Source organism: Ceratotherium simum, chromosome 30 (assembly GCF_057802395.1).
Source record: "Ceratotherium simum simum isolate JZ-2026a chromosome 30, ASM5780239v1, whole genome shotgun sequence".
NCBI lineage: Eukaryota > Metazoa > Chordata > Mammalia > Perissodactyla > Rhinocerotidae > Ceratotherium > Ceratotherium simum.
This window is the reverse complement of record NC_141929.1, coordinates 10291449-10313144: the sequence shown is the minus strand read 5'-3', so window position 1 is coordinate 10313144 and position 21696 is coordinate 10291449. Positions and strand designations below refer to the sequence as shown.

The following is a 21696-nucleotide window of genomic DNA, read 5'->3' as shown; positions in this document are numbered from 1 at the left end:
GTGGTGTTTTAAGGTATTTGCACTGAAAGAGGCAATACTGACTGAAATGGGGGTACATGACTGTTCCAACAAACCATCCCACCATCCCTTTCTGTGAGGAAATAATTATGTGGAGATACTAACATACATGATGACCAGATGAATTATGTGAGAAAACCTTAACATCTAATGATGTTCTTTTGAGATCACAAGGATGAATTATATTCACTGGGGCTGAGGTTCTTTTCTTTTTTTTTTCTCTTTAGTGTAAAAACAGTCACAAATGTGAGTGCCTCGGGCTTGAACTTGTCACCAGTCAGTGGCCCACTGTGGAGATAGAGTTGTCACCTGTCTTTCGGACTCAGACACCAGAGCAGGTGTTTCTGTGGGAACTAGGGGCCTCCACCACTGCACACCTTTAATCTTGGATCTTCTTTCTGGTGAAATGCCCGTGATTCATAACTCAGTCACGTTGCTGAGGAATGTCTCTTCAGATAGATTCTATCTCTAAGAACTTAAGTCAAGGGATTTTCAAACAGCCACTTGATTTATGTACGTGAACCTCTCACTCAGGGAAAGAACTTTTATTTGGCGAGCACCATATGAACAGAGGCCTGAAGAGATAATTAGGACTTTCTTCTCCTTTTTTAATCTCAAAGATTTCCCTGCACAGGTGTGGGTGGCCCACTCGTGCGTTTGTGAATTTGCAGAGAAGATGGTGATGGGGGCGGGGGCATGACTAATCCCACATCTTCCCTTTCTTTTGTTTGTGCAACAACTCAATTTGCTGTCACCACATCAGCACATTTTGCTGCAAATCTCAGTGCCCTCCTCGCTTTCGTTTTACTTAATGCATTTCTACATTTTCCTAAGGCCACATGAGCTGTTTTCTTGTGAGTGGCATGCCTGCCTCAAATAACTAAAATTGCCTGGGTCTTGGAATCTGAGCCTTCATATTCTTTCATATATTATTGGGTCCTATTGTTTTTTAACTTGCTCATCATTCACACCGTGAAAGAAATTCCATTTGGTCCTTTTAAGACTGCCAGACTAGCTGACTTAAACACTCAGCCCCAGTTACTTCTGGATATTTCGGTTCTTTATTGAAATGGTCCTTTTAATGTCATCTTTAATTTAATCAAATAGTGTCATCAAAATAACATTTACTCTATTACTGCAAATTCACTGCATTATTAACTAGTGTAACTAGACAAAAAAGATGGTACAAACCCCCATGGAAATATATACTTACTGTAAAAATGGATACAGTTCATAGATGTTCGATATTTAATTTGCAGTTTCAAAGCACTCTCTATGGAGAAGTTTTATGGTTCTGAAATAATTTAAAAACATACTTTACTACAATCCATAGCAGGTAGTTTTTGCCAATTTCGGAAGGTATGGTACCTTGTACTTTTCAAAGGAATCTGAACTGTATTTTTTCACAGTGATCTACCTCCCTCCCGTTAGAAATGAGAGTCCGTCGCCACACCACGGGTGGAACAACCAAGGAGTAGCTAGTTTTCCTTTCGTACCCAAGTATAAACAGCACAGTATTTGCAGGCGTCACAGGATCCAATTAGCTCGATGAAAATTACCAGCTCGTCAATGCTACTTTGGATAGTGTGATGAGAAAACAGGTCGTATTTGGGGCAAGAGTGAAGGGTAAGAGGGCTATATAATTTAAAAATCCTTTTTGTGACCTCAAAAGAAAAACATGTTTGTTGCATTCAACTCTATGGGTTCAGCAGGGGATAGTGGGAAGAGCCTAGACTGGGAGATGAGTTCTGAGTTCAAGATGTTGGATAAGCTATTTGCTAGGCCTTAGTCTTCTCATCAGTGAAAAGAGGGAGTTCTATGTTAGCGAGACACTTAACTATCAGAACTGTCCAATATTTTTTAAATGCTTGTCTACCCACTTTCTCTTGAGATCAATAATACCATCTTCCAATTAGAATTTTTTTTTTGTCAGAATTTGCCACCGGCTATTTCTTTGTGTAGAATGAAAGTAAAATATCAATGGAGCATCTCTATTTCAAGATTTTCATTCTTGTCCCTACCAAGAAATTCTATTCCTGGAAGGATATTAAGTAGACTTAGAAATAAGGGTATTGAACTAACATCATTTATTTTCAACAGGCATATGTTGTTTACCTGTTGCTATACCTGCCACCAGCCAAGTGCTATGCTAGGCCCTGAAAAAGCAAAGACAGATAAGTTCAAGGTCTCTGTCTTATGGAATTTAAAGTCTAGTAGGGGACTTGAACATTTGTAGAGAATGATAAAGTAATTCAGATGTTATAATAGAAGTCTTCACAGGGTTAACCATCCATCCATCCATCTCTCCGTCTGTCCATCCTTTCACCTATCCTTCTGTCCATCCATCTATCCATCTATCCATCCATCCATTCATCCTTCTGTCCCTACTTCCATCCATCCATCCATCCATCCACCTACCTATCAACCCACCTCTAGGATGTCAGAACCATCAGTGCTGAATCTCAGTGTGATATGAAGGCGTGTATCTTGGTTGAAGATCAAAGAGTGTGTCAATGTCTGCAGAATAAAGGGGAGGTTCAGATACTGATGAGACCCCATGTAAATATGGCATTGAAAGGCCTAGAAGCCTTGCTAAGGCCAGATGCACTGACTGGTGAATCTGAGACAAGTGGGGGAAAGATATGCTTCACCAGTGGTTCTCAACCCTCCTGGAATCATCTGGGGAACTATAAAAAATCCTGATGCCTGGGTTCCTCCTCTGAGGAGTCTGATTTCATTGGGTTAGGGTACAGCCTAGGCATCAGGATTTTTAAAAGTTCCCTAGGTGATTCTTTTTTGCAACTAGGTCAAGAATAAAAGGTGTGTGTGAGGGGAGATCTTTCTGGATGATTAAAGGAAATATCAGTGGTATCTGTGCCTTAGGTATATCAGTTAGTGGGTATATGGTGCCTGGGTGGACCAGACTAATTTAAAGGGTCACTGGTTAGGTCAAATGTCACAGGGGTGAGAGCAAGGAAGTATGTTGTGGATCACACAGGAGAGACTAGACTGGGGCAGTAAGATTGATTCCAGGCAACGTGTTTTGGTATAGAGACTTGATAATACCTGACTTGTAATGTTTGGCCCTCAAACGGGCCGTGAATTGGGTCCTAGGTCAAAGACACCCCTGCCTCCAGCTAGGAATGACAGAAAATGATAGAACCAGGACTTCCTGTCTTCTAGTGTAGTGCTTGCCTTGTGGTACACATTCAAAACAAGTCAGTGTTTGTTGCTGAGTGACTGGCTGATGTTGCTCATTCTTCAATACATCTGGACTTGTTCCCTAACAACTTCAATACTTAAAATGAAAGGAGACTGTTACCCAATGGAAATCATTCACTTGCTTTAGGTTAAGGCCATTGGAGATTGCAACGACTGTCTCATTTTGTCACATTCTTAGCAGGGAAAGACATATATCCATGATTTAGCAGATATTTATTGTCAGGCACTGTCAGGCACAGAACAGATCCAGTGGTAAAAAAGAGAAAAATAGTCTTTGCCTTCTAAGATCTTACAATCTTGAGTAGACAAAGAGCTTAACAGGGAAGTTAGTACAGCACAACAATCATAATAATTCCCTGTGTCATCAGCCAATGGGTCATATAAATCTATGGTAGAAGTATACAGCAGTTAATCCAAAAGGAGGGTATTTAGCTTTGGAAGTTATTTTCAATTTAGTTGCTTTATTTTTATTTTTTCTTCTTAAACCAGCATCATCTTTTATTGAATCTCTGCCTCAGTTGTTATATCTATCTCACACGCACACACAGATTTTTTGAAGACTTTATGTTAACAGTAGAGAACTTCAGAACCTGTGGGGCTTGCTTTGGTACCTAAATCCCCTTAGCTTCCTGGAAACAGAAGGATCTATACTGTATTCTCCATAGAGCGTCTTTGGGGGAAACAAATTACTCGCTTGTAATTGGACGTCTCAGAAGGTAATCAACTCCATAGATCTGGCGTGCCGACCTGCAGACCCATGAGACTCAGGTGTTCTCAGCTAAAGGTACAAGTTTCCTTGCAAAAGAGACTCAAGGCAAGCATTCAATGGTTATGTTCCAGATCATACTCTCCCTAAAATCCAGGCAGAACTTCATACAGGGTGGGCAATATCTGAAAATAGGTTTATGTACGTTAGTGAGAAAAGGGGGGGAAATTACCATTATAAGTGTTGTTTTTTTTAAATGACAATTATATGATTGGAATGATGGTTATATAATTAAAAGTGGCTAAGTCAGTGTGGTTCTCTGTAAAACTAGTTGGCGTAAGAAAATTTTGTCTTCAACCATCAAAGAAGGTGCAGTCTATGGCATGGCACAAAGAGAACACTCAGCAGATATTTAGATATGGGATGGATGGATGGACAGATAGACAGACAGATGGATGGATGGATAGATCAATGGGAGGATGGGTGGGTAAATGATAAATGAACGGGCCTCTTCCCCTTCCCCCTTAAGGAAATCTTGATCCTTAAGCTTGCGTGTGTTAGAAAATCCCCAATGTGAGCTTGTTAAAATAAGAATATTCTGGGATGTCACTCCCAGAAAATCTGATTTATTAGGTCTTCAGAGAAACTGAGGGATCTGTATTTTTTAAACAAGTGCCCCAGGTTATCCTGGTGTGGGTAGCTTGCCCTCCTGGATTCTAATTCATCTCTATTTCTACTACACCTTCTATTGTATTGATTTTGCAGAAATCGTTGTGTAGTTCCATGTTGCCTGCCTTCAGGTGGTGCTGCTTTCAAATTTACATCAAAGGCAGTTTGGAAGGGATTGGGGGTAGGCCTGGTAGCCAGGTCTCTGTTGCCAGAGACAGCTCTCCTGTCACCATCAGGACCTCCTTTCAAAGAGGATGCTCCTGAACAAGCCTGGGTGTGCCTTCTGCCTGTGATCCAATAGGCCAGGCCATAGGGGAGCTTTGGAAAGGGATGATTTGGGGGTGAACAAGAGGGGGAAGTTTGTCGTCTGAACTAGAATGTCTTCCAAAGGAGGGAGGGAAAGCCAAGCCTTTGACAAGGACGACCATCCTGTAGGTGACTCTCCCTGTGGTATGATATGGAGGTGGCCTCTCCTTTCTCCTTCCTGATGGCTGAATCTCACGCCAGAGGGCAGAAATTTGGGAACAATGGGGTATCTATTTTTTCTAGAAGTTATCTGATTGTGAAGGAGAGAAGAAAAGGCCCTAGGGTACTGGATAAGGGCTACCAGGTGGCTGAGGAGTTGCACACATTCTTGATTTCCTTGTAGGCCAAGTTCACTCTGAGAGATGACACTCATTTTCTAAGAAGGTGAGATCCCTTCACATTGTGTTTAGAGGCTTAATAATGTATTCTGTCAGACAATTCTCTGAAATGGTTTTCCAAGCGAATACATCAGAAAGTGCCTAGAAAAATGCCTAGCGCAGGGAGAGGAAGGCATTCAGAAAACGTGAGCTGGTTGAATCAGAATCTAACTTGAGATTATGTAAGGTGCACACACATTAGATAGACAGTTCAATGAATTTTACTTATTTATACACCTGCGTAAACACCACCCAGATCAAGACAGAGAACATTCCAGCATCCAATTTCCAATCAATAAATCCCATCGTAATCAAGAGCTAACCCCTGTTCTGATTTCTACCACCATAGCTTTCTGTTCTTGAGTTTCATATAAATAGAATCATACAGTATGGACTCGATAGTATCTGGCTACTTTTGCTCATCATTATGTTGTGGGATTCATCCACAGTATTCCATTCTTTATTGCTGTGTAGCGTGCCATCCCCTCCAACATTTATTATTATGAAAAGTGATGAACATAAATAAAAGATGAAAGAATTGTACAGTAAACACTCATAGATGCACCACCCAGACTTAACAGTTAACATTTCTCTCTACTTGCATTTTACCTATTTGTCCATCTCTCTATCCATCCATTGATCTATCTTGTTTTTTGATTCATTTCAAAAAAGTTGCAGACATCAGTCACTTACTCCTAAACACTTAAGCAGTGTTATTGCTAGAATGCAAATTATTGCATTATTGAACTGGAGTTTGATATTTGCTTACGGTTTTTTTGTTGAGGGCATGCCTTTTTTTAAAAAAATAATTAGAGTGATGTAATGATAAAGCTATTAAGAGCCAACATTTATTGAGTATGGACTTTGTACCAGACATTGCACTAAGCCCTTGACATATATGCGTATAGTGTTACTTTCATTTTAAGATACAGAAACTGAGCCTTGAAGGTACTATCGACTTGCCTGAGTTTACAGAGAAAGTGGATCAACACTGGACTGTGGCTAGCTCCAAAGCCAGTTTGCCAGCATGCGATTCACTTGAATTCGAGTTAAAAAATTAGCTTGGTTTCAGTGCCTATTTCTGCCACTTACTAGCTGTGTGACTTTGGGCAAGTGAACTAACCTCTCTGAACCTCAAATTTAGCCAACAATAAAGTGGAGATAATAATAAAAATGTCACAGAGTTATTGTTGATGGTTGAATGAGATTTTTAAATGCCTAGGAAAATGCCTGCGTCATTCAGATTCCCAATCTAACATTTTCCGCTGGAAGATTCTGGAACTGTTAAAGTCTACAGAACAAACAATGTTACTCAACCCAGTTTTGTTGTTGTTGCTGTTGTTTGTTTTGGCTTTGTCCTTGCTGAATTGTGATTTGATTCCATTTAAGCAGCTCTCTCTGCAAACACACACTCTGCTCTTCTCTATGTCTTCACTCAGTGATGTTATAATATCTAGAGGCTTATTGATTATTTGTTTGATTCTATTGTGGGCACAGGAGCACTTCTTAGATTAAGACTATTAGATTTTCCCAAACGGTATTGCCGTGGTTTATACAATTGGACGAAACAGGTGATCTAATTTGGACTCAATTTGCTCTAAAGTAGAGCTGGAGGAGGGAGGTACTGTGATTTGGTTCTGAGCCTGAGAACAAGCAGAAAAAAGTTGTCTCCAGGTGATATCTGTGTGCCTCATCAATTCCAGATACACTGCGTGAGCAGGTCTGAAAATGCAAAGCTTTTTTGCTTGGTTTCTTTTCTTCTCTATGAGCTAAAGGACCTAGCTTTACCTATCCAACTGAGATATTAAACTCACTGATATAGTTTATTTTTGCACGTGAAATATCTCAGGCAAAAAAAAGTACCAGGTTGAGTTTTTTTGAGGCGCTGGGTTAAAAGACTATGGTTAAGAGGAAATAGTAGATATGCCCAGAAACAAATCATTTCCTGATGGCTGCTTTGGATGGAACCAAATGGAAGACGTTTCTTTTCTTTTGCTGGTACGTCCTCACCCTGGCATCAAAACATATTTTGATCATACCATCTCTAGAAGTTTCAATTCTGCATTTTTACCTTAATCTTATTGCACAGTTCCGTGATATTATTGACTCCTCATGAGTACCATGTCTAATAATGGCTATAAATTCCATTTATTGGCTATTACTGTAGTTTATTAACCATTCCCCCAATATTGAAAATTTAGATTGCTTCCAGATTTTCCATATTATAAATAAGGCTAAAAAGCAACATGTGAGTGTTTTAGACTAAAAAATATAATGTATAATATTCGACTATTTCCTAAGATTAGATTTCCAGAAGTAGAATTACTGAGACAAAGAGTGTACACTTCTTTAAAGGGCTTAAATATATTGCATAATTATTTTCATCACTTGTCAATATCATTGAAAAGGATGGTTTGGGTTCAAATTCCATGTACTACTTGTCCCACTTTGGGGAAATTACTTAACTGCTCTGTGCCTCAGTTTCCAAATCTGTGAAATGGGAAAAATAATAATGCCACTTCATAGAGGTATTGTGAGGATTGAAAGAGTTAATATATATAAAGCAGATAGAATGTGTCTGGCATATAGTAAGTCAATATTATCTGTTATTTTTATTGTTTATCTTTTATTTTTTTGTTTGTTTTGTTTTTGCTGAGGAAGATTTGCCCTGAGCTAACATCCCCTGCCAATCTTCCTCTTTTTGTATGTGAGCCGTCGCCCCAGGATGGCCACTGACAGACGAGTGGTGTAGGTCCACGCCCAGGAACCAAACCCAGAGCTGAAGTGGAGCATGCTGAACTTAAACTAGGCCAGCAGGGCTGGCCCTGTTATTTTTATTTAATTTTTAAATTTATTTATTTATTTATTTTTTGTGAGGAAGATCAGCCTTGTGGTAACATCTGCCAATCCTCCTCTTTTTTTGCTGAGGAAGAATGGCCCTGGGCTAACATCTGTGCCCATCTTCCTCAACTTTATATGGGACGCCGCCACAGCATGGCTTGCCAGGCCGAGCGTCAGTGCACGCCCGGGATCTGAACCAGCCAACCCCAGGCCACCGCAGCGGAGCGCGCGGGCACTTAACCGCTTGCGCCACCGGGCCGCCCCCTGTTATTTTTATTATTAACTACTATTACTGCCTTAATGGAGGAAGGATCTATGGAATACACAAAAATCATCCAAAGGCTTCCTTTGATCCGTTGTTTCAGTTTCTCCCCTTCTAGAACTTTCCCCATAGTCACTCGCCATTCCCTGAGATATCCCATATGTGTGTCAGCCTGTTTTTCCCAAGCTTAGCTGCCTTTCTGAGAAACCCATCAATACTGAATGGTAACTGGAAGGAAAGAGGCAAACTCATGGTCCAAAATATGTTCCAGGCGGATGAACCCTCCCCTGAACAATTGGAGGTGACCACTCCTGCCCACCTTTTGAAGGCAACTGACCTCAGGAAACAGCCAAGACTGGAACCGTACAGATTTGACTTGTGAGGGTCAGGTGGGCATTAGGTTCCAGTTGGTCGGAGGGTCACCGTGAAGGTCAGGAGCTGACGCAGAAGCTGGCTGCTACAGGCAATGGCACACAGTTCCGAGTCTGTGGGATCTGTAAACGCAGGAGGGGCAGGATGGGAGAGGGTGAGAGTGGCTTCACATTAATGGGCCCTATTGCAGCATCCTGGGAGGGAACAGGGAGCCTTCCCTCGACCCCGCCTCCCACAGTCTTGTGTTCTCGCTTCTCATTTAGCACTTACCCCAATATATTAAATGTGTGTGTGTGTGTGTGTGTGTGTGTGTGTGTGTTTAACCTCCCTTTCCTCTGAGCTCTCTAAGAGCAAGGAATGGATCTTATCCTCTTGTTTCTGACTCCTAGCAAGTGCCTGGTTTGTAGGAGATGATCCATATATGGAGATGAATGAATGAATGAGTAAATGAATGAATGGGTTATTTCCAGACTATCCAGAAACTATACCCCGTAGTCCTACCCATATAGGCCTTATGAGAGGACTGTGACTGCCAACCTTAGGCAAGAGCCGTGAGCCCTGAGCCCTGGAATTCTGGGTGGATGGACAGAAAGTGTTATTGCTAATTGCCAGAGAGGCCAGGTCTTGGTGGTGGCCAAACAGTTCCCTGGGGAGTTCTCGCCAACGTCGCAAAATGGGGCAGCAGCCTTAATTATGGATGCAATTATGTTCCTTTGTTAACCATCATGAGCAGAGGTACAGAGAGCACAGTACAATGACTGTGACCAGTGTGTTTCACGTGTAAACTTTGACCTCAAAGCAATGGGGCGGGCTTTTCCCAAGGACCTTGTTGTTGATGACAATAAGCTCTAGCCCCAGCTGCCAAGAAGGCTGATAACGGGAGAGCAGAACACGTCTTTTCTTTCTTCTTCTTTTTTTTTTTAAACCCTGCTCATTGGTTTTAGGAATCATTAGCATGGTAAAGATTAAAGCTATTGGAGATAGCACAGATTGTTTCATTTTATTGTGTTCAATTGGGTTGGATCCGAGCCATTTGGAAAGTGCAGTATTACCATAAGAAGGGACTTAGAATGTTTGTCACATAACACCCCTTCATGGAGAAGGCAGTTTCTTAAAATTAAAAAAAAAAAAAAAAAGACTTGAAATAGCACTGCTTTCTTCTGCTTTCAAAAGTGCAACGACACACAACCCTGTGTGTCCAATGGCCTGCCCGGGACCTGGGAAGTCCAACTCCCTGGTGCCAGTGGCCCTTGTCCTTAAGTGCTTCAGGGAACCAAGTCCAGAAAGTAAAGCTCGGGACGCCTGTCCTGCTCTTTCAACCAGAGCCCTTCCCCTCTTGTTTATCTTACATTGTTGTATTCCGCCTAAGATACTGTTCACAAAAAAGGGGATTTCCTGCTGCTTTAACAGCAACAAAATAGTATGTTGAAAACATTATACTAAGTGAAAGACGCCAGTCACAAAGGACCAGATGATTCCATTTATAGGAAATGTCCAGAAGAGGCAGATCTATTGAGAGAGAAAGTAGATGAGTGGTTGCCACGGGCTGGGAGGGTGTGGAGGGCCTGGAGGAGAAGAGTTCAAGGAGAGGATTCCCTTTGAGAGAATGAAAATGTCCTAAAATGGGTGTGGTGATCATGGCACAACTCTGTGAATATACTAAAAACTATTGAATGGTGCATTTAAATGGGCGAATTGTGTGGTATGTAAACTATATCTCAATAAAGCTGTAAAAATAGTATGAAAGCCATGATGTAATTGAACCAGTCTGACCCTCAAGTCCCCCAAGTGTCCCCATTTAAGTCTGGACTGAGACAGAAATCCAGGTGTGACCTGAGCAGCACACACCTGTCGCCTCCACCCTGAGCATCCTACTTCTGTTAATGCCGGGTCTGAAGCCATTAGCTCTTTTGATAGCCATGTCACCATGTTGACTTGCAATTATGTAATCGGATTTACCCCTGCACCGTTATACTTTTATTTGGTTCTCTGTCTCCCTCCAATATAATGTAAACCTCCTGAAGACAGAGTTTCCAGTTCACTGCGAGCTACTTTTTAATAATATCAGTTACAACGACCTCATGCCCAGCGTGGTACCTGTTGAGAACATACAAGGAATAAGACATGACTGTTGCTCTAAACAGCCCACAGTTTATTTGGGGAAAACTGGTACTATCTAGTGAAACCAGGGAAGATTTCAACCAAGAGCTTATTATGCTTGAGCTAGGTCTTGAATGATGCGTAGAAACTCACCAAATATGAAAGCAGAAGAGTAAGATATTCAAGGTAGAAGGAACAGCATGGGGAAGGACATGGAGCTAAGAAAGAACATGGTATGATGCAATAACCGTGAGAAATTCGCTGAGAATTAATTTGAGACCACAATTTAGAAACATAATATATAATCTGGAACTTGCATCAAGTAGTGTGTACTATTCTCTCACCCCATATTAGTCATAATTCTTGCTGGCAATTAAACTTAGCTTATTACAAAAGGGATTATATTGGTTTATGTCCTAGGAAGTCTTGGAGTTATGGCTTCAGGCACGGCTAGATCTAGGGGCTCAAATGTATAATCAGATTATTTGTCTCTCTCCATCTTTTGGCTGTGGTGGCCTCTGTTTGGCTTACTTCTGCGACAGGTTTTCTCCACCTAGTGGGAGAGAGGGCTGCCAGAAAGACCAGATCCTCATTCTCATATAACATTAATAACAGCAGAAGGAGAACTTCTCATTCTCTTTCCCAGAATTTATGTTTCCCAGGGAAGATTCTAGCCCATTTAGATCACATGCTTTATCTCTGAGCCAGTTACTGTGGTGAAGAGATAGGCTGTTTAATTACCCAGCCAAGGTCGTGTGTCTACCATTGTGGAAAGGGAATACAACTTTTTGACCCACAGGATCAAATGGAGTAAAGTGTGCTTCCCAGAAGAATAGAAGAAAAAGGAGGGACAAGTGTGCAGTTGGACAAAAAACTATAGTGAGTTAATCCCCCAGGTCCCCCAGGATTTTTTTTTCAAGTTCAGGCGTTAACCTCCATCTTTGGTATCCTATTCTTGTGATGTTGGATTTCAAACCTTAGCCAAGGATTTTTACACATGCATGGGTTCCATTCCATTTAGGTAGAATATTAACAAGGGAGAAGTAATTCATTTCTCTTCCCCGGACCTCAGTTTTCTCATCCATAAAACAGGGATAATAGTGCAGACCTTTTAGGGTCTTTATGAAGATCCACTGGGAACATCAAGCACACACTCAGGGAGCATTACAGTTCTTCCCAGGCAGGGTCAGAGTTTGTCCACCTGCTGTTTACGAAGAACCTTCTCTCTCCACCTGTCACTTTAGCAAACTCCGATCTGATGGAAGGTCTCCCCTTACACACAGCAGCCTCAGACCTCTTGGGAGAGAGCAGGTCGTTCTCCATGTACCAGCCAGGAAGAGGCTTGGGGCAGGTGGCAGCACCACGTCGTTTCCAGATGAAACACCAGCCGCCAGCTCGGAGGGGCGTTCAGACAAAGAGCCAAATTTAAATTCATGTAATGTTGCTGTTTGTAACACTGAATACTTAAGACATCTGCTCAAAGTCTCGTATTATAAATGAATGGAAGGGATCCAGGAGTGCTTTATTAGATGGGAGCTAAGTGAGCGCCACATATTTCAAAGCAGGATCTTAATCAGACATTATTTATATCTATAATATTTTACAAATTAAAAGCAGTAGAAATAGTCACCGGAAGGATGTCAGAAAGCGGGAGTGAAAAAAAAAAAAACCTGAAGCCTAGAAAAGAGAGGCTGATCATCTCTGGGGGAGGAGGGTGAAAAAGTAGCGAATTTACCGTCATTGGCAGGTGTCTAAATGTTCCGTTTAAATTAAACGGCACATGTCATAAAGCAGCATGGGCGCTGCACATCCCACCCCGTGTTTCTGTTTCAGCTGCAGAGCCTATTTTTCTTTCCCTTTCAGCTCAGCCGCCTTCTCCTCGCTGACACTGGGTCACACAGGGCTCCCACTTCATAATTTCCTCTTACTTCAGTTCATTATGCTCTGTGATTCAGTGGAAACATAAAAAATGGTTCTTAATTTTAATTAATTGCAAACTTAGAACAGGCCCGTTTAATAAATCTGTTCTCTGAACTTAACAAGTCTCTTTGCCTGTAAGGGCCTCCTGTCATTTTTTTAGCGCCAGGGCCTCCCAACCAAATGGCTGAGTAATTGACAAAAACTGCAGGTAAGGCGCGGGACACGTAATTGATTCATACGGTCCCTTCCAAGGAACGCACCGAAGAGTTAATTATTTTGCCTGCAGTTGGGACTCAGCTGTTGTTTCCACTGGGATTAAACAGCTGTCAGCATTGTTAATGACATCAAATTCATGCATTAAAACCCTCTCGTTCCCTTCCCATAGAAAGCAGGGTTGCGGAAATCTCTGCCACATCCCCCTTTATGAAGGAGTGAAAATCCAAGGAAAGATAACGGCCCTTATTACAAAACCACAGACCGGAGCTTGTGTTGATGGAATCTCGTAATGAGTAATTAAGCTGCTTTGCAAAAATCGGGTTGTCACGTTGGCATTTGGGTACTTTCGTTCCCTGGTGGAAGCAGCTGGGTAGGTAGACTGAGAAGGTGATAAAGGGAAGAAAAATAGAATTCTTCTAGAACTGCCTCCACGTTTTTTTTAATGGCATCAAACAGAGTTACTAAATAATTAACCAACCAAAAATGAACTTTCATACGTTCTTCAAGTATCTGCCAATTTCTTCAAACATCTGTAACGTCTAATGAATAGGGAGGCTCACCACTTTTTTGTTTTTTGGAAATTTTTTTTTCTAAGTCTCTGAAATGATACGAGAACAAACTTGAGGGTTTTATTGCCTGACTTGCTCTGCTTTGCTTTGTTTTCCAAAGCACTGTCTTAACAAATGAAAGTTTGAATCCTGAGTTTGATTGAGAAATCTGTCCCCAAGGAAAAAGTAAATGAAAGTATTTCTGGGTGTTTTCAGCAACACAAATTCCTGTGCGGATAGGGGAGCAGGGGGAGAGGTGGGGGCTGCAGCCCCAGGGCGTATGAGCCCGGGGCCCCCACTTCCGCTGATAAACAGACTTGGGAAATTTCTATCTCCAACTAGTGAAAAACATGCATGTGTAGAATTTTGCTTTTTCCTTCAGCTTATCTATTTCACTTAACACTACCAATCCTAGGATTATTTCAAGATCATTGTAAAGTTTGTGTGCTTTCTTTTCCCTGGCAAGACAAAAGTCACACAACATTGATGTTGAATGTTTAAAATTATCTTGTAAAATGTTTCACCTTTCTAAAAACGTCTTGCCTTCAAAAACTCATTCTCCCCACTTCTGCACCTGAAAGTGCAGTGCGGTTTCAGAAATCAAACAATAGCAGGCAAACTCAACCTAGTTAATACCAGAATAGAGAAGGAAGGAGAAAAATGAGGGAAATGCAGAATGAAGGAAAACAAACTCATCAGAGGACCAAGTCTTTTGGATTTGTCTTTAGAAGAAAACCATCTCTAAGGAACCCACAGAGGCACGGAAGCAAAGCAGTTAAATAAATAACCACATTCCAGTACAGATAAGAAAATAGGAGAGTTTTATGTGTCACATCAATAAACATCTCCACTGGCACAGGCCTCATACTGCACTCACTTCCAATGAGTCTTAGTAAAGGAGCAAATCACTCAGACTCAACTTCTGTGTAGACACGAGGCTTCCTTTTCCAGAACCAGGTCCAGGTACGATGTGATGAATCCATCTTGGTTACGATTTTCAACCAAAATAAACCATGTATTATTTTTTAAAAGTATCAGGTGACGCACAAGGAATTATTTCATTTTTGTTTTTGTTTTTTTTTTAGATTTAGCAAAAGCCTGATGTTACTGACTCATAGGAAACGTTACCTGACGGAAATTGCTCAGCCTGAATAGCGTATGCTGCTTGCAGTTACCTCTTGGCCAAACCCCGAGACCCACGCTCTTTCTCTGGTGTTGGGTTCCCCAGCTCTCCACCCTTCGGAGTGGGATGTTTAGGGCGTAACCTCCCAGGACCTGCAACCCATGCCGGGAAGCAGAGGCCATTTATTACCCCAGCTTCCTGTCCACGGGAGGCCCAGGGAGGCCTTGAAATTCGCAGCTGCAAGTCAAATTCCACCAGCGCAGTTACGGAATTTAATGAGGCCTCTCCGGACACAAAGAGAGATGGACATTTCTGGGCTTACTGGCTCGGCTCCTATGCCCCTCCTCTCTCCTGATGAGACCTTCATGGAAAGACCTCTGATGTTGGCGCGGCTGCATCCCTCCTTTTGCTTTGTTAGTCTACATGTCAACTCTAGACTTGCTTGGCCCCCTTAGAATATATTGCTCACAATAAAAGAAACCCCACCCCCTAAAAATCCAAGACTGTTAACCTTTACGATATAGTTATCACTTAGTGAGTTCTTACAAGAATGACCTTATCTAATCCACGATTTCCCAACTGGGGCTGATTTTGCCCCCCCCCCCGGGGGGGGGGGACATCTGGCAATGCTGGAAACATTTTTGGTTGTCACAACTCAGGAGGAAGGGCTGGTGTCTACTGGTGTCTAAGGAGTGGAGGCCAGGGATGCTGCTAAACATCCTACAATGAACAGGACAGCCCCTCGCCACAAAGAATTATCCAGGCCCAGATGTCAACAGTGCCGAGGGTGGGAAACTCTGGCCTGGTGTGTTTCTCAACCTTGTACTTCATTATCGCCTCCCACCCCCAGGAGCCTTTCAGACCTGATTTTCCTAATCGCCCCCGCCCATGAAATTCTAATACTACACATCTGTTTCTGTACTATATGCATATCTATGCTTTACACATTAAAAGGGTAAAAATTTTTTCTGGCCCCCCTGCCTTCCCAGAACTAATTTTCATTCCCCTAGAGGTGTTTTCGCCCCCGTTGGGAATGCACAGTCTACAGAAAGGCTTTATCCATAGGAAACATGGAGCCAAATGAGGATTTTGAGCAAGGGCATCTACGCAGTGATGGGATTCAAATTATAAAACAATCCTGGCAGCCATGTGGCAAGTGGGAGGGGTTAGGGTAGGCAGGACCTGTGGCTCTAAATCCGGAGGTCTCTCCCCATTAGGAGCAAATCTCCTCTTCCAGCAATATCAGCAGCCGCATGTCACCCGCTCCCCCACCCTGAGCCGTTGCCACCCTCACTCTCTTGACATCCTCCTGCCTTTTAGCTGCCAGTGCTTGGGAACCTTGGGAACCTCTCTCTGGAGATGCCCTTCCCTTCAATGGTGCATGTGGTAAGTTCTCCCACTCTGGGGTCCAGCAACACTAAGGCATGCTATTCCACCCAAATATGAATTTCAAGAGTGTGTCTTCCTTGTCCATCCTTGGATGTCCTGCACAGTTCCTGACACAGAGAAGGTGCTTGATCCTTGTTTTTTGGGTGAATGAATGAATGAATAAGGACTTTTCTTGTTGCAAAGCTCCTTGCACACGTTAATCTAGCCAGCATCTTGTGAAACACACCTACTTCTTTCTGATCTTCATTTTTAGGTAGTTTTGAAATGAGAACCAATGAGACTGCTTTTGCTCCCAGTACGCCTCACACTCCCAGCACCCAGGGCTGTGTGGTCAGAGTCTCAGATCCGGAGCGCGTGATGTGCGTGGGCCTGCGACTAACAGAGCCACACAGTGTGCGATGGAGGCTGCCTGGGAGGCCAGCGGAGCAAGTAATTTCTGAAGAAGGGACCCACGAGGCAGAGAATGAGGGGCGTGATGCAGAACAAGGAGCACATACATTTTGCCACTGCAGCTCAATTTGGGTCTCAAGGATCTAGCTAGTTTGAGGATCTAGATGGGGAATCCTCAACTTGTGAGCACCATGGCCTCGGCATCCCCAGGCCTTAACATCCACACCAGTAAAATGGCTCCTGGATTAGTGTGAGGCTGAGATAAAATAATACACAGAGGAAATGCCTGGGGCATCCATGGGGCTCAACAGTTATTACTTCTCTCTTCTCCACACTTGGTCTCTCGACTTCCACTTCCATTTTAAATACTTTTTCCTTTTTTGTGTGAGGAAGATCAGCCCTGAGCTAACATCTGCTAATCCTCCTCTTTTTTTGCTGAGGAAGACTGGCCCTGGGCTAACATCCATGCCCATCTTCCTCCACTTCATATGGGACGCTGCCACAGCATGGCTTGCCAAGCGGTGCGTCAGTGCGCGCCCGGGATCCGAACCTGCGAACCCCGGGCTGCCACAGCGGAGCACGCGCACTTAACCGTTTGCGCCACCTGGCCAGCCCCTTAAATACTTTTTCCGTGAGGCCAATCTTAGTGCTGACGTTTGCAATGTGTCTGCAATGCCTGGTTCAGATGCACAAATGGAGAACAGAAGATTGATGCCTCTAGAGCGTGTGTGCGCCCCCCACCCACCCCAGTCCTCATCTTTAGCGTAGGCCCACCAAAAGGGAAATAAGTGGCTGAGATGCAGCACCTCTCCTTTGGTTTGTTTTGTTTTGTTGAACCAGCACACAAGCTCATCAGAGAAGTTTCCTCTGGTCTGGGAGAATCAGGTTTTCACTGGGGCTCATGCGCACTTCAACACAGCAACTCTTTTGATGCCTCCAGGCAATTTCATAAGAGCTGTTATATCCTCCTCTTTCCCCCATAAGTGGTATTTCAGGCACGCTATACATCTTTGAATCAAGAGGTTGTTTTGAATCAGTCCTTTCGGGAAGACTTACTCAGAGAGGTGAGTGGCCGAGGACTCCAGAGCTCTCCAAGGAGGAGGGAGGAGAAGGAAGGCATTTGTCAGAAAGGCGCAGGCCCTTGAATCTGTAAAGAGCCTTCCACGGGGAACCAGGAGTCCTCATGAGGTCTTAGAGGCTCTGAAATCCTCCGGATAACACTTGTTTGCCTCATTAGTTATGACCACAGAAGCTCTTGGGGTGGCCCTATTTCTGTCCTGGCCCCCCAAACAAACCAAACACCAGGAGCCATAAGGACATCAGCTAAATGGGGCTGCCCCCTCATTTTATTTTTCTTCCTGGAAACCCACCACAGACCTACTCTCTTCATAGGTCCTCACTGGGGGGAATTTCTTCGTTCCGTTTTCTCTGAGGGGCTTTAATATACAATTTTTAATAAAGAAAAGTGGTAGGAGTAAGGGAATAGAAGAAAGAAAACGGCGAAAGCTGAGCCTGAGTGGAGTGCTCAGAAGAAGGGAAATTCCAACAGAGGGCAAGGACAGGCTGCTGGGTCTCAGGGGACCGCCTGTAAGTCTGTGACTGCCCTGCCAGACCTCCTCCCTGGCCTCGGGGCAGACGCACACTCCCATCTTACCCTCACCCCCGGCTCCCCTCTGGGAAGAGTTCTTTGTGGCAAGCAGCAGACACACCTACAAGCAAGGAAACTCCAGGTACCTTTCTTTTAATTGAGGTGAAATTCACATAACAAAAAATTCACCATTTTAAAGCAAACAATTCAATGGCATTTAGTACGTTCACAATTTTTTGCAACCACAACCTCTATCTAGTTCCAAAATATTTCATCGCCCCACAATAACACCCTGTATCCACTAAGCGGTCTTTCTCTATCCCTCTCTCCTCTCAGCGCTTGGCAGCCACCAGTCTGCTTTCTGTCTCCATGGATTTGCCTCTTCTGGACGTTTCATATAAAAGGAGTCTAATAAAGTGTGACATTTTGTGTTGGTCTTTGTTCACTTAGTATAATGTTCTCAAGGTTCATCCACATTATAGCACGTATCACTACTTCATTCCTTTTTATGGCTGAATAATATTCTGTTGTATGTTTATACCATGTCTTGATTATCCATTTGGATTATTTCCATCTTTTGGCTATTGTGAATAGTGCTCTATGAATAAATATGTGTGTGAGTACCTGTTTTCAATTCTTTTGGCTATAGACCCAGGAGTGGTACATGCCTAGTGCTGGATCGTATGGTAATTCTGGCTCTAACTTTTTGAGGAACTGTCAAACTGTTTTCCACAGCAGCTCAACCATTTTACATTTCCACCAGCAAAGTACAAGTGTTCCAGTTTCTGCACATCTTCACCAATACTTGTTATTTTCTCGGGTACTTTTTCATCTCTCTCTCCCCTCCTCTCTCCCTCACATCTTCACGCTGGTGGAATGAGATCAGGTCACAGGAGCTGTGTCCACCTTCGTCAGCATCAGGCCCCCTTGGTGGGCAGCCGTGGTCCTACCTGCTCAGAGCTCCAGCCTCCCTTTTTCTAGCACAGACGCAGCAGGTACATCTGTCCTCTAGAGCCACTCGGGGCTCATTGTGTTTCGTGCTGCATGCATCATGAGTTGCCCCACCGTGATTACAAAAAGCATCTGTGTCATTGTAGAGCATTTGAAAACACAGAGCAGAAAGCACGCAGAGGAGAGCAAGCCATCCACAGCCCCAACACCCAGAGATAACCCCTGCATGTTACTTTATTTCCTTCTAGTCTTTTTTTTTCCCTCTTATATGGTATTAGTTAGGTATTGGTTTGGCTGCTGCCATTATCAACATCAACACAAGATAGAAGTGTATTTCTGTCTCAGGGTATGTGGGTGATGAGCTCCTTCATGAAGTTGCTCTGACGCTGTGGCCACTTTGTTGGGGAGAGGGCCCCCTCCCTTCAGCTTTTGCTTGGGAATGGATTAATGGGCAAAGACGCTCAGCCCCCAGAATCAGTGGGAGCTGGCTGAGGCTCCTGTGAGGGTTCCACAAAGGTTCCAAGCAGCCTGGCAAGCCAAGATGTGTCAAATGGAAGCTCCTACTAATTAAATTGAAGGGGTCTTGTTCCTCAGACGTCTCTAAGACAAGGAACAGTACGGATTTCTTAGGGCATGTGCGGGTGCACCTGAGACAGGAGATGCTGAAGGACCTGGGAAGGTCCCTGGCGGTCCATGGCTTCTGCGTTTCTTTCTTAGCTTAGAAAGTAGTGCTCAGTGTTTCAGCAGGATGGCGCATTGCTGATTCTGCCTTTATGCCAAAGATATGATTGATAACTGGAGGAAGTGTGGTGGAATAAGTCAACATGTGGCTACCCTGTCCCTGGACTCCCACCTCAAATCCATGCCGAACTATAATTACCCTTCACCTTTACAAGCATCTAGTTTGTCAATCTTCATTGTGAAGTAGGTCATATTAGCTCCATGTTACAGATGGAAAAACTGAGGCAGAGTTTGCCAAACATGGCTCATTTCTCTCAGCATTTCCATTTTTTAATTTTGGGTAAACACTTTCACTGCTAATTTTACTCCCACAATGTCCTTGGAATCATTTTAGTTCTCTTGGCTGTAACCAAGTCTACCCAATGCCACTTGAATTGGCAATGTCAGAGTTAAACTTCAATTTTCACAATTAATTGTGTGGCAGTTAGTTAAATTGACAGCCTGGCAATCTAGCTTCAATTAAAATACTAATAGTTTATTTATTTAGTCGTTTAGAAAGCATTGTTACCTGCCGCCATCTCTCAGAATCCTATTTGGGTATCCTGACAGTGGGAATAATAATAATGTGTCTCATTATTCCATAGTTAGAGTCATAGGAACCACGCATGGCATTTCAAATCGAGATCAGAATTTTGACCTTGAAAGTGGGACCAGATCTATTTGTTCAGTGCAGTTCTCCCAAGGAGACAGAAGTTCTGGTTTAGCTTATTGCCTTTCAATTGAGTATTTTGCAGAAGAGTGTATTTTCAACATCTTCTGAAAAAGAAAAGTAGGAGGATATTATCTTGAAAGTCCTCTCTAGTTTTAAAAGAGTGTGATTCTAGATTGCTATAGGATTGAGCTCACTGGGCAATGGGTAAGGGTCACATTTTCTCAGATTTATTTGCCTTCAGAAATGTGGAGATATAGTTATATAAGGTTGTGGGACTGGTGCCACATTTTAGGTTTTTTTTTTTTTTTTTGGTGACGAAGATTGGCCCTGAGCTAACAATCTATTGCCAATCTTCCTCTTTTTGCTTGAGAAAGGTTGTCACTGAGCTAACATCTGTGCCAATCTTCCTCTCTTTTATATGTGGGACACTGCCACAGCATGGCTTGATGAGCGGTGTGTAGGTCCACGCTCAAGATCTGAACCTGCAAACCCTGGGCCGCCGAAGCAGAGCACGTGAACTTAACCACTATGCCACTAGGCTGGCCCCTTGGTTCTTGATTTATAAAACATCTGTACTAAGGAACTCTGCTCCATCGTCATGGGAGTATTTTCATATGTAATGCAGCAGTACTTTCCAGACCCCTAGACGCTTCATGAAACCTCTTCCTGTGGACTGATATGTTGGTGTTGACCCACTGTCCTAATTGGGAGGACCCTGTGCCACTGGACTGTCCTGAAATCTGCACATGGGCTCCATGACGTCCCTGGATGTGTTAGACATCTACAGTGGCTTCACCCACACCTCTCAGAGCTGCTCTCTTATTCCCTCATAGGATTTCTCTGTGCTTGCTAATGCCTGAACCATTTCATGATCTCTCTGTGAAGATTCAAAAATGCCAAGAGAGGAAGAAAGGCCAGCAGAGGCCTTCCAAGCGGAGTGGAGGGAGCAGGGACAAAGCAGAGAGATGTCTATGCATCTGCCTGCAGGACGGTGTTCATACTGAACATCGTTTAAGGCCACAGCAGCCCTGAGAGGTATACACACCCAGCTCTGTTTTTATGATGAGGAGCAGAGCAGAGGCATGAAGTCCTTTCCCTGGACTACACTAAAGGTGGTTTCATTTCAAAGTCCTTGCTCTGTCCGTTATGCCAGGTGTCACCCAAAAAGTTACATGGCTCCTGCAAACATCCTGGGGATTTGAATGCTGGAGACCTCAGCTCTCTGGAGAAACCTTCAAAGGACGTGGAGGGCCCCAGTTTTTGATTGGTGGGATCTCAGATTCAACATCTCTTGCTGATGGGCAC

The 21696-nt window shown here is 43.3% G+C and overlaps 1 protein-coding gene across 2 annotated transcripts in view; it reads left to right on the top strand.

Moving 5' to 3' along the window:
- Positions 1–21696, top strand: part of WWOX (WW domain containing oxidoreductase) — a 950804-nt gene that overhangs the window by 720063 nt on the left and 209045 nt on the right. The window contains exon 9 of one of the 2 annotated variants that reach the window (XM_087419900.1): positions 14643–15654. The exons of the other annotated variant lie outside the window; for it this stretch is intronic. Coding sequence (XP_087276026.1) covers positions 14643–14648 — 6 coding nt within the window. The 3' untranslated portion in view covers positions 14649–15654. Of the gene's footprint in view, positions 1–14642; positions 15655–21696 lie in introns of those variants that run through there. 2 annotated transcript variants of the gene reach the window in all.